The sequence below is a fragment of the Ovis canadensis genome, chromosome 1 (assembly GCF_042477335.2).
Source record: "Ovis canadensis isolate MfBH-ARS-UI-01 breed Bighorn chromosome 1, ARS-UI_OviCan_v2, whole genome shotgun sequence".
NCBI lineage: Eukaryota > Metazoa > Chordata > Mammalia > Artiodactyla > Bovidae > Ovis > Ovis canadensis.
The window spans coordinates 18521413-18537123 of record NC_091245.1 but is presented as its reverse complement, the minus strand read 5'-3'; the positions used below and the strand labels follow the sequence as shown (position 1 = coordinate 18537123).

General features: G+C 45.7%; 1 protein-coding gene and 1 pseudogene across 1 annotated transcript; both read right to left on the bottom strand.

The window, feature by feature from the left end:
• Positions 1–5341: 5341 nt before the first annotated feature.
• On the bottom strand, positions 5342–13664 carry CFAP144 (cilia and flagella associated protein 144). Its single transcript, XM_069570026.1, has 4 exons — positions 13469–13664; positions 10527–10586; positions 6728–6831; positions 5342–5533 (listed from the first exon to the last, which is right to left on the bottom strand). Exons 1-4 carry the CDS (start codon positions 13599–13601, stop codon positions 5423–5425), a joined length of 408 nt encoding a protein of 135 aa, XP_069426127.1. The 5' UTR covers positions 13602–13664; the 3' UTR covers positions 5342–5422.
• LOC138428993 (high mobility group protein B3 pseudogene) lies at positions 8788–10074 on the bottom strand (annotated as a pseudogene).
• Positions 13665–15711: the final 2047 nt, after the last annotated feature.

The window sequence follows — 15711 nt, the reverse complement described above, 5'->3', positions numbered from 1 at the left end:
TACACACCCTCGTGGGATTATTTTGCTGGTTGGAGTGGTTCTCCATAATGTCTGCTGAGCCATGTGGTGTGTGTTTATTTGAAGTACTCCAGTGCCGTCTTGGAGCTGTGTGCAGGTTGAATGTTGTGAGCAGGCCATGTTTCATGTTGGGATTTTCTCTGTCTTGAGAGGTAGGAAGGGAAGACAGCTTCCCACCCCTCACCACACCCCGCCCCCGCCCCCACCCCTACCCCCATTCCAGTTTAGACATTTTGAGGCTACAAATATCTGAGAACTCTAGATGCTTAAGCAGAAAAAACAACTCATTTTTGCATGGTCTTCTTGTAGCATCATTGGTACCTAAAAGATCTCTCTGGTTTCCTATGATACTGTTCCTAGAACAAAAAGAATGAGTTTAGTTTTTGTAAACTAAGTGAACAGAAGTCTAAGCACATAGGTCATATTCTCAGAAGACCACAGTGTTTTACCCCAGCCTGTTTTGACAGTTTGTACAATAGTAGTGAATAGGGTAACAAATAGTAATTCCAGTTAGGAGCCTTAGCGTAAGAAACTTTGAATTATGAGTGGAACATAGGAGAGTTTTAAGATCGACAGAGTTTACACTAGTAGGGACAAAAGTAAATTACTGATTTGAATACTTCTATAGGGTTTGGATGATGTACCTTCTTTCCTTTTTTTTTCTTTTTATAGCAAATGGAATCACTTAATTTCAGAGATATACTTTATAGAGCTTATTTATATCACTTTATCATTCCAACTCTTAAAGTATAATGAGGCTACATTCAGTATTAGCTCTCACATTGCTTTCAAATGTAATTCCATGCATGGAAGGATGGGTAGGATGCTAGTAGTTGCCATAACCAAGACCAGGCTGTTCTTGCTTTGTACCAATATGTGTGGACTTCAGCTGTCAGGGTGCCGTATCAATAGCAGTTCCTGGACAACACTGTTCACCTTTCAGTTACCAAAATATTGTTAACCGAGTAACTGTGGAAAGTAGAGATTTTGCTGCTGGCTCTTCAGTCCATGAAACCACTGCCTAAAAGATACACAATGGTTAGTGACCCCACATTGCTTCCGTCAAAGTCTGTGGGTGATGGGTCACTGCACGTGTTACTCAGTGCACGCACAGGTGGCAAAGAGAGCAGTTGTGTTGCCTCCTCATCTTCAGCAATAAACCCACATGGCATTTCATAAAAGTAAGTAACTGGAAGGGGGAATTGACCAAAGAAATGGAAAGTGACAAAGTTGGAAGTAAAATTGAATAGGATGCAAATGGAGTTATGGGAGGAATATGTTGCCAGGGAATGGAGACATGGCTGCTGTTCCAGGACTAAGAAGAGATGGGGCGAGAGAGCTAGTGAATGTGAACTGAAACAGAATGAGGGAAATGGTGGAGAGGACGGTGCCCCAGAGGAAGTCACCCTGGCAGAAAACTTCACACTAAAGGGGCTCTTGGAGGTATTTTGTGACATTGAAAGTACAAATGATACAATGTTGAAAGCGAATCTGATAGGGATAGAGTAGGATAATTAGTTTACAAATCCCACTAGAGGATTAAAAATAGGTAATTTTAAAGGAGTTTGGGAGATTTGTAAGTTAATGACCACTCAAGAAAATCCAGTGATCTAGCAACAATCTGTCCTTTATTGTGCCCATCTTTGCATGAAATGCAATAAAGGACAGAAATGGATGGACCTAACAGAAGCAGAAGATACTAAGAAGAGGTGGGAAAAATACACAGAAGAACTGTACGAAAAAGATCTTCATGACCCAGATAACCATGATGCTGTGATCACTCACCTAGAGCCAGACATCCTGGAATGCCTTAGTCAAGTGGGCCTTATGAAGCATCACTAAGAACAAAGCTAGTGGAGGTGATGGAATTCCAGTTGAGCTATTTCAAACCTGTGAAATTGCTGTGAAAGTGCTGCACTCAATATGCCAGCAAATTTGGAAAACTCAGCAGTGGCCACAGAACTGGAAAGGTCAGTTTTCATTGCAATCCCAAAGAAGGGCACTGCCAAAGAATGTTCAAACTTGCACTTATTTCAGATGCTAGCAAGAAAATGCTAAAAATTCTCCAAGCCAGGCTTTAATAGTACGCGAACCATGAACTTCCAGATGTTCAAGCTGGATTTAGAAAAGGCAGAGGAACCAGAGATCAAATTGCCAGCATCCGTTGGATCATCAAAAAAGCAAGAGAATTCCAGAAAAACATCTGCTTTATTGATTAAGCCAAAGCCTCTGACTGTGTAGATCACAACAACCTGTGAAAAATTCAAGAGATGGGAAATCCAGATCACCTTACCTGCCGCCTGAGAAATCTATATGCAGGTCAAGAAGCAACAGTTAGAACCAGACATGAAACAAAAGACTGGTTCCAAATAGGGAAAAGAGTACATCAAGGCTGTATATTGTCACCCTGCTTACTTAATTTATATGCAGAGCACATCATGTGAAATGCTGGGTTGGATGAAGCACAAGCTGGAATCAAGATAGCTGGGAGAAATATCAATAACCTTGGATATGCAGATGATACCACCTTTATGGCAGAAAGTGAAGAGGAACTAAGAGCCTCTTGATGAAAGAGGAGAGTGAAAAAGTTGGCTTAAAACTCAACATTCAGAAAATGAAGATCATGGCAAATAGAAGGGGAAACAATGGAAACAGTGACAGACTTTATTTTCTCGGGCTCCAGAATCACTGCAGATGGTGACTGTAGCCATGAAATTAAAAGATGCTTGCTTCTTGGAAGAAAAGCTATGACCAACCTAGACAGCATATTGAAAAGCAGAGATACTACTTTGCCAACAAAGGCCCATCTAGTTAAAGCTACGGTTTTTCAGTAGTCATGTATGGATGTGAGAGTTGGACTACAAAGAAAGCTGAGCATCGAAGAATTGATTCTTTTAACTGTGGCACTGGAGAAGACTCCTGAGAGTCCCTTGACTGCAAGATCAAACCAGTCAATCCTAAAGGAAATCAGTCCTGAATATTCATTGGAAGGGCTGATGCTGAAGCTGAAGCTCCAATCTTTTGGCCACCTGATGCAAAGAGCTGACTCATCAGAAAAGACCCTGATGCTGGGAAAGATTGAAGGCAGGAGAAGGGGGCAACAGAGGATGAAATGGTTGGATGGCATCAGCAACTCAATGGACATGAGTTTGAGCAAGCTCTGGGAATTTGTAATGAACAGGAAAGCCTGACGTGCTGTAGTCCATGGGGTCACAAAGAATCAGACACGACTGAGTAACTGAATGGAGCTGAGCAACAATCTACACTACCTTGAAGGAAGACCAGGTGCATCCAGTGCCAGGCACACTCAAGCCACAAGTCCTGCTAGTTAAATTTCTGCCCCTCCCCCCCACCAGTGCCTTAATGTGTACCTACCTGGAAGCTCTCTAAACCTCATGACCAACCTAGATAGCATATTAAAAAGCCGAGGCGTTACTTTGCCAACAAAGATCCATCTAGTCAAGGCTATGGTTTTTCCAGTGGTCATGTATGGATGTGAGGGTTGGACTGTGAAGAAAGCTGAGTAACGAAGAATTGATGCTTTTGAACTGTGGTGTTGGAGAAGACTCTTGAGAGTCCCTTGGACTGCAAGGAGATCCAACCAGTCCATCCTAAAGGAGATCAGTCCTGGGTGTTCATTGGAAGGACTGATGCTAAAGCTGAAACTCCAATACTTTGGCCACCTCATGCGAAGAGCTGACTCATTTGAAAAGACCCTGATGCTGGGAGGAATTGGGGGCAGGAGGAGAAGGGGATGACAGAGGATGAGATGGTTGGATGGCATCACCGACTCGATGGACATGAGTTTGAGTAAACTCCAGGAGTTGGTGATGGACAGGGAGGCCTGTGCTGCGGTTCATGGGGTCACAAAGAGTCGGACACAACTGTGCGACTGAACAGAACTGAACCTGGGAGCTCCCTAAACCCTGCAGTCTAGGGGCTTTATGGAGATTTCACTTTGTCGGCATTATTGATGAAATCATGGGCCATCAGTGATTAGTTCTATCTTGAGCTCCTCCTCGCTCCCCAGATTTTGGGTGATGGGGCTGGAAGTTTTAAGTTTCTAAGCAAGGTTTAGTCTTCCTGGGGAGCAGCTCCAATCCTGAAACTATCAAGAAGCTGCCAAGGCTCGCCTCATTAGAACAAAAGACCCTCCTGCCGCCTCTATCACTTAAATTACAAAGGATTTAGGAGTTCTGTGTCAGGAACCATGACAAAGATCAAATCTCTTTCTATGACATCACAAGTCACCGCCTGGCCATTGACCACGGATTCCTTACAGCAGACGCGCTGTAACAGTCATGAGATACTGCACACTTCTAGATCTCCACGTAGTCACTAATAACTGATCTGGCCCGTCCTTGGATGAAAATGTCCGTCAGGGTGGGGCCACTCAGGATCGCAGCGTCCATTCAGTCTTGGCAATTTCAAAAACAGGACTGACCTCAGCAGTATATGGCTTCACTCTTCAAGGTATAAGTCAGCAACAGCCAGATGGAAGATACACGGAGAACAAGGTATAGGGCAGGTGTGGGGGAAGTGATAAGTGGGGTGCACAGAATGTCCGTGCAGTCCTTGGGTGAGTAACTCTCCCAGCACTTCTGTGTGTTCAGCTGCCTGGATGGTCCCTGGTTCTTTCTTCCCAGAACCTTCAAATGGTACCATGTGGGGGTCTTTGGGGGCCAGTTCTTTAGAGCTGGCTCATTTTCCCAAAAAGGAGCCCTCTAGCTTCAAACCCAGGGTAAAAATGCAGCCTGGTGGGTGAGGGGTTCATCCCTCCTTTCACAAATGTTCATTGATTTCAGGCTCACACTTACTCCTAGCCCACGTCTTAGTGTCTCTGAGCCCTGGCCTTTGCCCATTCCTCCAAGAGTAAACCTCCAGTGTGGGAGCTGTTAAGCATCTGGCGCTGGGGTGTGCGATGGGACTCCCAGCAGACTCCCTCCCTCCTTCAGTTCCTTGCCTCACACCCATTCTGTCCAGAATCCTGACCCCTTTCCAGAGATCTGGGGGGATAGGACTCTGTGCTCAGAGGTGCCCCACTCAGCTCGCATTTTGTGGTTTCCTCCACCCTCTTCCACCAGCTTTCCATCTTCTAAGCATTGGCTTCCATTTTCTTGGTTGCTAATATTTCTCATTTATCTTTAAAAAATCAATTTATTGTTCTTTATCGGGGTCTAGAAGGCAGAGGAGATATTGTATACACTTAGTTTGCCATCTTTAACTGGAATTCTCTCCCTGGCTTATAAGATTAAGGATGTGGACTGGTGAACTTGGGCAGAAGGGAGAAATGTGAGATTCTGGACACAGAAATAGTCAGACCAAGGCTAAAAAGTGTCTTTATTTACCTGGGTAGCACACACTTTGGGCATTAATGACAAGGATTGCCAGCGCTGAGGGAATACTACTTGTGGCGATCATCTTCTCCCAAGCTCCACATTTTAGCCTTGTACAGAGTGATGTCTTTGTAGACCTTGAAGTGGTTCAGCCTGCGGTCTTCACGTTGCGGGTTGACCTAGAGAGGAGGAGGCAGATGTCAGAAAGAAACCTGTGGGGAAGGGGGAAGACCTGGTCTTGTAGGGACCTGGACTTGACTCGGGTCCCAGTCTCCTGATGTGTGGCCCCTGGTGCTTTTTCTTGCTAAACCCTGTTTGTGAAATGAAGGTGACATAATCAGAATTGAAAGACAAGTGTGACAGGAAGTTCGTCAGGTTCTTCAAGTCTCTTCACAATCCTGTGTTTCTTTCTTAGGAACAGGAGCCCTATATCGTTTAGGGAGATCATACTTTGCCAACAAAGGTCCGTCTAGTCAAGGCTATGGTTTTTCCAGTAGTCATGTATGGATGTGAGAGTTGGGCTGTGAAGAAAGCTGAGTGACGAAGAATTGATGCTTTTAAACTGTGGTGTTGGACAAGACTCTTGAGAGTCCCTTGGACTGCAAGGAGATCCAACCAGTCCATCCTAAAGGAGATCAGTCCTGGGTGTTCACTGGAAGGACTGAGGTTGAAGCTGAAACTCCAATACTTTGGCCACCTGATGCGAAGAGCTGACTCATTTGAAAAGACCCTGATGCTGGGAAAGATTGAGGGCAGGAGGAGAAGGGGACGACAGAGGATGAGATGGTTGGATGGCATCACCGACTCAATGGACATGAGTTTGGGTGAACTCCGGGAGTTGGTAATGGACAGGGAGGCCTGCGCTGTGGTTCATGGGGTCACAAAGAGTCGGACATGACTGAGCGACTGAACTGAACTGATGCTAAAGACTGCATTTCCCAGGCTGCTTGCACTTAGTGGTGTTTTTCCAATCAATGACACAAATATGTTACTAGCATTCACATTTTCCAGAGAAGGGGACAGAATTTAGAGATGTAGGTGACATGCCTGAGACCACTCTACTAACAGCTGGGAGAGCACTCAGGCCATCTGACATCAGCAAGCTTTGTTTAATCCACACTTAGCAGTATTCACTTTGTACCAGACACTGTGTTCTAAGCACTGTCTCATCTAATCCTCAGAACAATTTCATGAGAGACACGCTGGATTATCTCCATTGTACTAGGAGGAAGCTTAGTCACAAAAGAGCTTAGTCACTTCCCAGGGTCACACAGGGACCAGCCAGAGTTCGAGTCCAGGCAGCTGGCTCCATACTGTTTCCTTAACCACTGCTGGATTACCCCTGACCTTTCAAGTAAAGGAGACCCACTTACCAAAGGCTCAGAATCCCATCCAATCTCTTGACCTTCAGTCTGTGTCTCTGGGTATTTCTTTCTTGGTCCCTGGGCAGCATGGTGGATAAGATTTAGAAACCTGGCTGGGAGATTAGGCAGGGGTTACAAAGGAGTCAGGGTTGGGGACCAACGAGAGATGCTGTGCCCTTGACTCTGGCACATCCTCCTGACAGGCAGAGCACCAGCCTCCAAGGCTTGCCTAGACGTCAAGACACAGGCATCTGGTTCTTCCACGCATCTCTCAACAAACATCTGTTGAGAACAAACTCTGTGCCAGGCACTGTTTGGGCCCTGGAGGCAGAGCAGAGTGAGGTAGACATGGTTCCTGGTCTCCTGGTGATGTAGACTGGGTGAGAGGTCAGGGGATGCAATATACAAGTATAAAACCCGACATGTACTCCCTGCTGTATTTAAAGTGGGTAACCAACAAGGACCTGCTGTATAGCACAGGGAACTCTGCTTAATGTCAGGTGACAGCCTGGGTGGGAGGGGAGTTTGGAGGGTAATGGATACATGTATATGTGTGGCTGAGTTGCTCTGCTGTGCACCTGAAACTACCACATTATTAATTGGTTATACTCCAATATAAAATGGAAAGTTAAAAATAAAAAGAAAAACAAGCCGCATAGAGGCAGGCAGTGATGCACACTGTGAAGACGGGCGTAGGCCCGGGGGCAGGGGGAGGCAGGGCTGGCTACTTAGGATGACAAGGGGAGGCCTCTCCGGATGCCTTGCCAGTGCCAGCCCTGAGAGAGGCAGAAGAGGAGCACACCACAGGCAGCAAGAACAAAGGCCCTGGGGCAGGAGCAAGTCTGGGCAATGAAGCTGCCGAAGAGACGGTGAGGAGCTGGACGATAAGAAGTGAGGTCAGATCCTTGTGGATTGAAATCAGCATGGCTCTCAACACCAGGTATGTTTCTAGCTCTACACCTGAAGGACTTAAGTAGATTTCATTTTCAATCTACGCTATCCAGTCTCAGTTTGAGGGAGGTAGTCTGACAAGGGGAAGAAGCTGGCTTGTGGTCAGACATTCCTGGCCCTTCTACTACTAGCTTGACAGGTGGTTTAACTTCTCTGGGCCTCACTTTGCTCATCTGTCAAATGGGAGGAAGATATCTACCTCAGCAAGATGTTCGAGAATGGAATTAAAAAATAAAGGACTTGGCCCTGGGCGGATCTTATCCTGAATAAATGCGGCTTGTAATGAAGTCCTTACCACCTGCTATTTTCCTTATTGCTATAAGTCCCCAGCTGCTATCCTTTGCTCTAGCCAGGCTGGTGTCTCCCCTACAGATGGAAACCTCACTTCCTTGTTCTCTGTCAGCCTATTTCCTTGTCTGTCTCCACGATGCTGTGAAATCCTCCCTCCTCCTGCCCACCTGCACTTCCCACCCTCTCTCCTACAAAAATCACACATCCTGCCTGAATCAAACTCCACCCTAAGAAGGTAGAGGGGAAGGAGAAAAGCTTGTCAGAAGAGTCAGGCTTCCTATCAAGTATCTTCTTCCCTTATTCTTAAATGTGGCCCCACTTACCCGTATTATCACAGCCATGCCAAACTACTCCCAGGTCTTGGCCATGCTGGTGTCTCATTTCTGTGCTTTCCCATGTAACCAGAATGTCCTGCATTCTTCTACACCTAACATATCCCACCTCACCTTCTCCAGGAGGACTTTCCAGAACTTCACTGTCTGCAGTGGGCACCTGTTTCCTATGCTGCTGCCATCCCAGTCTAGCTCTCTGTTTACCTGGGTATTTACATGTCTGTCTCTTTGCCTATGGTATGACATTCCCAGCCCCATTCTAGTGACTATCACAGGGTAATAATGAAAATAATATTAGTAACATGTCCTGATCACCATGTACCAGATACTTTTTTCAAACATAATACTGTTTATTTAACTTCAAAAACATTTCAGCATTCTAAACATACAAAAAAACCAAACCAGAACATTGCAGTTCATGTTTAGTATAGAAGGTTCTTGAACTTTCACTGGTGCTGCGGCTCTTGGCTTTGCTGACAATGAAGAGTTCTACAGTTTTTTTTTAAAAAAAGAAAACAAACAGTTTAAAACTATGGCACTTCAACTAAAAAGGATCCAAAACACTTCTCATGCCAGCTGACCCCTGCCCCTTTTCCACAGCTAAGAATGGCAGTAAGATGCTGTGTCACTATATACAAAAACAAGACAACCTGAAGCTAAAGGGATGCCCACTGCGGTGTTCACAGGTCCAGCCCCACAGTGCACGCCCTGAGCTATGCCCTCTCCGGAAGGCATTGCCCCCACAGCCTCCACACCAAGCAAGGAGCTTGACGTCAAGAGTGTGTCTTGGTTGCTTTGTTCTTTGTACAAACTATAGATATGTACAGTTGAAAACTCGGAAGTTCTAGCCAATGACCATAGGATTAACACACCACCTTACAGATTTTTTAAAAAGTGCCAGAAACATCTTTAAGCCTTGTCACACCAACAGCAAAATGCACAGAGTGAGAAGACGAGAGCCTTTTTGTTTTAAAAATATTTGGAAATATGCACAACTTTGATACAGTTTCCGGGTGCTCCAGATACCCATGGCCACTTCCTGTAAACCACTGACAATGCTAGAGCACTTGGAGAGGCTACGATGTGATCATGATCCAATCGGGTAGTTAAATCTAATGAGGGCAACAGACCCGTCTTGGACGAGAGGTGTGTCAATCACAGTGCTCCCTGCTCTAAGGTATTCACAAGGAGAAGATGCAACTCCTCCTCCCCTTCTTCCTTCTTCTCCTCTTTGTCTTCCTCCTCCACTTTTTTCCGGGCAACTTTATCAGGAGCTATGGCGCCATCAACTTCCATTTAGACCTAGTCTGCGGCATCCTTCTCACACTTCTCCTTCAGCTTTGCTGCCTTGTTGGTATATGGCTGCTTCTCCCGGTCACGTAAGTTACTCCACATCTCGCCCAGCTTCCTTGCCACATCTCCAATAGAGATGCCAGGGTTTATAGACTTGATCTTGGGGCAGAATTCAGAGCAGAATAGGAAAAATCCAGATGGTGGTCTCTTGGAGGCATTAGGGTCCCTCTTCTTCTTGCCTCCCTTAGCTGGTCCGTAATCCTTCATTTACCAATCACAGGGCACTTTATCCGCCTCTGCCATTTCATTGAATTTAGACTTCTCTTTCCCAGACATAGTCTTCCACCTCTCAGAGCATTTCTTGGAAAATTCAGCAAAATTGACAGGGACCTCTGGGTTTTTCTTCTTATGTTCCTCTCTGGACATCTGCACAAAGAAGGCATAAGCAGTCATCTTGCCCTTTGATCTCTTGGGATCACCTTTAGCCATCTTGACTGTACTGTTTGCTAGTCTGGGCAGCGCGGGGCCCTAGATACTGTTTTAAACACTTGCAATACATTGTTTGATTCTCACAACACCTCTAAGAGATAGGTTCAGAAATGTTAAGAAAAACTTGCCCAAAGTCACACAGTTAATGAATGGCAGAACCAGGATTTGAACTCAGTTAGTAGAACTCCAGAACCTGTGCTTGTTATCAGCTAAGTATTGGATGGATGAACAGACGCAATGTCAGGGCCATGAGGAACATGGTTTTTGGCTTGACAGTTAATAAACTGGCAGTTTTGAAAATGTTGGTTTCTTGTGAGTTTTGTCGGTATGAGTTCAGCTTTCAGATGATCAGACAGAGGACTGAGGCCTGCCCTAAGGAACCACTCCCCAGAGAGTCTCCCAGCCGGCTGCCTCTCTGTCTCTGTCTCGTCATTCTCAAATCCTGGACTTACCGTCTGCAGGTTCTTCCAGGTTATCATGCCAAGACATGGGCTTTCTGGTGATTGTGTGAACTAGAGAAAAACAGCATCATAGGTTCAAGTTAAAAAAAATTTCTCCCTGGCCTTTCTAAGACCCTCCCTATGCTGGATACCCATTTAGCATTTTGTCAGTGTCTGTCCAGTGTCAGATATTATGCTGGGCACTAGGGCATAGGATCTTCAAGGACCTCACAATCTGAGAGGCACTGTCCTGATGATGGCCACCAGCCATGTGTGGCGACTTGAATTTGAGTAATTTAAATTTAATACAATTGAAAATCAGTCCCACAGCCACATTTCAAGTGATCAACAGCCACATATGACTACTGGCTGCCATTCAGGGCAGCACAGACAGAGAACATTTCCATTATTTTGGAATGTTCTCTTGGACAGACTGGCCTATGGAGATGTAGATGTATCAGGCAGCCAGAGACAGTGATATATCCCCAGGAGGCCGTGTGGTACCAGGTCGAGGATCCACAGACATCTATTCAACTCATGATTACTGATGCAGTGGAGGTAGGGCTGCGAACAAGACAGAGAAGGTCCCTGTTCTCCCTGAGCTTTCACGCTACTTGTGGTGACACTCAATAAACAGATATATAATATCAGGCAAATATAAGTAAGATGCACAACCGCATAGAGCACATTATATGGATAAACCCATGTTGATGGTGGGCACAGTGTGGGTGATATGTCTCTAAAGACAGACAGAGGAGCAGAGTCCTGAATAAACTTGCTGTGTGAGATACATGGGGAAGATCCAAGAGTGAGCTTGGTGAGTTAGAGAAATATCAAGGAGCAGAGTAATTCTGGTGGAGGGAGTTAGGTGGATGGAGGTAGTAAGTGAGCAGAGGCCAGAAGGAACCAGTGGTCTCCACGTGTTTTATCCCTATCTCCTACCAGTAAAAAAGACAAAAACTTCCACATGTGTATATTGATACAGTCTCTATGCTCTATTGTCATATATTAACAAAGCATCATTTCTTTCTTTATACATAAGTATAATGATAGGTATAAATTCTAATATTTCCTCACTTAACCCCAATGGATCATATTAATCATGTGCCCAACGATTGTGAGCTGAGAGACCAAGCACTTTTCATAGGAAACCTGGACACTGCTGGAGGGGATTATGAAATGGGCCAAGCTTAAACAGAATTGGATGTTAAGTGGTTTTCTTGAAATTAGTAGTTGGGGGCTCCAGAGGAAAACCAGGTTATCATAAGCAAAATGAAGATATACATTTTTTGTACTCTCATCCCCCACCCCCAGCCCCCAAAGGTAAGTTATGTGAGGAGGTGGTTATGCTTAAATAAATGACTGTCCTAATTATTTCACTGCATAAATGTATATTTAAATGTCAATGGTATACCTTAACTATATGCAAATCTTATTTTAAAATAATGACAATCCATTTCTTCTACGCAGCTGGGCTGCAGTGGACTACAGTTAATCAGGTCCAGGACTGGGGGGCCTTTTCCCATTGGAAGAGACCCTGATGCTAGGAAAGATTGAAGGCAGGAAGAGAAGGGGACGACAGAGGATAAGATGGTTGGATGGCATCCCTGACTCCATGGACATGAGTTTGAGCAAGCTCCAGGAGTTGGTGAAGGACAAGGAAGCCTGGTGTCGCAAAGAGTCGGACATGACTGAGTGACGAACAACAAGGGCTAGAGGAGAATTCAGAAAGAAGAGAAAGTGAAGAGGTGGGGAATAGCATGGTGATTTAGGAAATCCACGCATTCAGATATGGTGGGACAGAAAAGAGCCTGTGGATGCTGCAGAATAGGCACTAAAATGTTTATTAAAGGAACAGGGTGCAGATAAGGGGGAGCTGGGATAAAGCTGGGTGGGCAGCAGAACCACATCCGCAGGGGCCTTACGTTCTGATCAGGGTAAACCTCAGCTCAGAAGCTGCGGGGCCTCTGAGACTGGATGATCGAATCCCCTTTAGCACAGCTCTCGCCAATTATGGTATAGGGGAGGGTTGGAGGGCTGGGCCTGGAGGGAGAAAGAGAGTTAGGAGAGCATCAGATCAATGCAGGCAGGAGTGAGGAGGGTCCCGCTGAGGCTTCAGAGGCCGGATGGAGAGAGGGCCCAGCTAAGTGAGGACTGGCAGTCTTGCGTGATGGTGTCTCCCACTGAGGCAGGAATGTGGGAACCTGTCCTGTGAGAGAAACGCTAAGGAAAGAAACAGTACGGTGCCTGCTGAGCTGTGTGGAGAGAGAGACTGAGGATGACTCCCAGGCTTCTAACTAGGGAGAGAGAATGGCTGTGGTGCCTTGTGCTTAAAACAAGATCTTCTGGAGCAGCCACAGGTGGGAGAGGGGTGCGGGATGAACCAGGGAAAGGGAGCTGGGAGGTGGTTGTGGACGTGGGTCTGGGTCTCCATTTGAGACTCGGTGGCCTTTAGAGGGAGCTGATGTTACAGGACCAGATGAAATTGGCCCAGGAATGTGCAAAGTGAGAAGAGTTGGAGTGGGGCCATCTAATTAGGGGGCATGTTGGGTCTTGAGTCTGTGCCGCTTAAATTTTCTGAAGGTCTTCAGACAATATAAGAAGATGGAAAGAAATGCTTTAACATATTAACAACAAACCAAAACACATGCAAAACAAAACACAAAACCCTGCAAAATATTTCAAAAGCAAATTTATAAAGAACCTTTCAAATTTGTTACAATAAAATATTTAATCAGGATGTGGATGCATTTTAACACATCTGTTTGATGGGATGGGGAATGAGACCCCCTCTCCAACCCCAAAGTCATAGTTCTGGAATGTTGAGACTAGGGGCGAGGTCAGAGGAGGCGTCTCCTACTGGGCTCCGCCCCGCACCCCCTGCTCTGCACCCCTGCCGGCTCCTTCCCGCGGGGCGCCCTCTTTCCCTTCCTCCGTCCGGTAGCGCCCCTCACCCTTGCGGAGTGGATTCACGTGATACTGCGTGTAGAGTTTCTGGGTTCGTAGCTCTTTGAGGTACAGTTCCCGCAGGATCTGGTTCTGGTGGACCTCATCTACGATCGCTTTCTCCTTCTGGTGTCCAGCCATGGCTTGGCTCTGCTGTGTCCAGTCAGTACAGCGCCCCCTCACCTCGCCAGACGCTCACCAAGTGCCAGGCCAAAGGCTGTCTCCAGGCAACAGAGTCCCAAGCCGTCTCCAGGCAACCGGTCCTAGCTCACCCGCCTCCCTCAGACCTCGCTCCTGCTCGCCCATCCCCCACCCCCAAATCTTAGAACGCCCTCTTTAGGCGCTCAACCCACTTCCCCCAGCTTCTCAGGACATACCTAGCCTGGTTACAGAACGGCTGTCCGACACTCCCAGAAAACAGACTCGCCATGAAGTGATCAGTCAATCCTAGAGGAAATCAGTCCTGAATATTCATTGGAAGGACTGATTCTGAAGCTGAAACTCCAATCCTTTGGCCACCTGATGCGAGGAACTGACTCACTGGAAAAAACCCGGATGCTGGGAAAGATTGAAGGCAGGAGGAGAAGGGGATGACAGAGGATGAGATGGTTGGATGGCATCACCGACTCAATAGACTTGAGTTTGAGGAAGCTCCAGGAGTTGATGATGGACAAGGAAGCCTGGCTGCAGCAGTCATGGGGTTGCAAACAGTTGCACACAATGAGCAACTGAACTGACTGATGAAGTGACAGATCCAAGATGTAAGGGGCTTAGGGTTCAGCCTCACCTTGACTAGTCATTTCCTAAAAAATATTTTGGAAGGAGCAACAAACCTCTCTACATTAAAGCACATGTCCGAAATTGAGAGCCTCTATGTTTATCTCTGCATGTAAGTTAAATAAGCAGGGTGACAATATACAGCCTTGACGTACTCCTTTTCCTATTTGGAACCAGTCTGTTGTTCCGTGTCCAGTTCTAACTGTTGCTTCCTGACCTGCATATAGGTTTCTCAAAAGGCAGGTCAGATGGTCTGGTATTCCCTTCTCTTTCAGAATTTTCCAGTTTACTGTGATCCACACCATCAAAGACTTTGGCATAGTCAATAAAGCAGAAATAGAAGTTTTTCTGGAACTCTCTTGCTTTTTCGATGATTCCGTGGATGTTGGCAATTTGATCTCTGGGTCCTCTGCCTTTTCTAAAACCAGCTTGAACATCTGGAAGTTCACGGTTCATGTATTGCTGAAGCCTGGCTTGGAGAATTTTGAGCATTACTTTACTAGCATATGAGATGAGTGCAACTGTGTGGTAGTTTGAGCATTCTTTGGCATTACCTTTCTTTGGGATTGGAATGAATGACCTTTTCCAGTCCTGTGGCCACTGCTGAGTTTTCCAAATTTGCTGGCATATTGAGTGTAGCACTTTCACAGCATCATCTTTCAGGATTTGAAATAGCTCAACTAGAATTCCATCACCTTCACTAGCTTTGTTCGTAGTGATGCTTTCTAAGGCCCACTTGACTTCACATTCCAGGATGTCTGGCTCTAGGTGAGTGATCACACCATCGTGATTATCTGGGTCATGAAGATCTTTTTTGTACAGTTCTTCTATGTATTCTTGCCACCTCTTCTTAATATCTTCTGCTTCTGCTAGATCCCTGCCATTTCTGTCCTTTATTGAGCCCATCTTTGCATGAAATGTTTACTTGGTATCTCTAATTTTCTTGAAGAGATCTCTAGTCTTTCCTATTCTGTTGTTTTCCTCTATTTCTTTGCATTAATTGCTGAGGAAGGCCTTCTTATCTCTTCTTGCTATTCTTTGGAACTCTGCACTCAGATGCTTATATCTTTCCTTTTCTCCTTTGCTTTTTGCTTCTCTTCTTTTCACAGCTATTTGTAAGGCCTCCCCAGATGGCCATTTTGCTTTTTTGCATTTCTTTTCCATGGGGATGGTCTTGATCCCTGTCTCCTGTACAATGTCACGAACCTCCGTCCATAGTTCATCAGGCACTCTATCTATCAGATCTAGTCCCTTAAATCTATTTCTCACTTCCACTGTATAATCATAAGGGATTTGATTTAGATCATACCGGAATGGTCTAGTGGTTTCCCCTACTTTCTTCAATTTCAGTCTGAATTTGGCAGTAAGGAGTTCATGATCTGAGCCACAGTCAGCTCCTGGTCAGACACGACTGAGTGACTGAACTAAACTGAACTGATGTTTATCTCAGAAACATGGTGAGGTTTCCCATGCA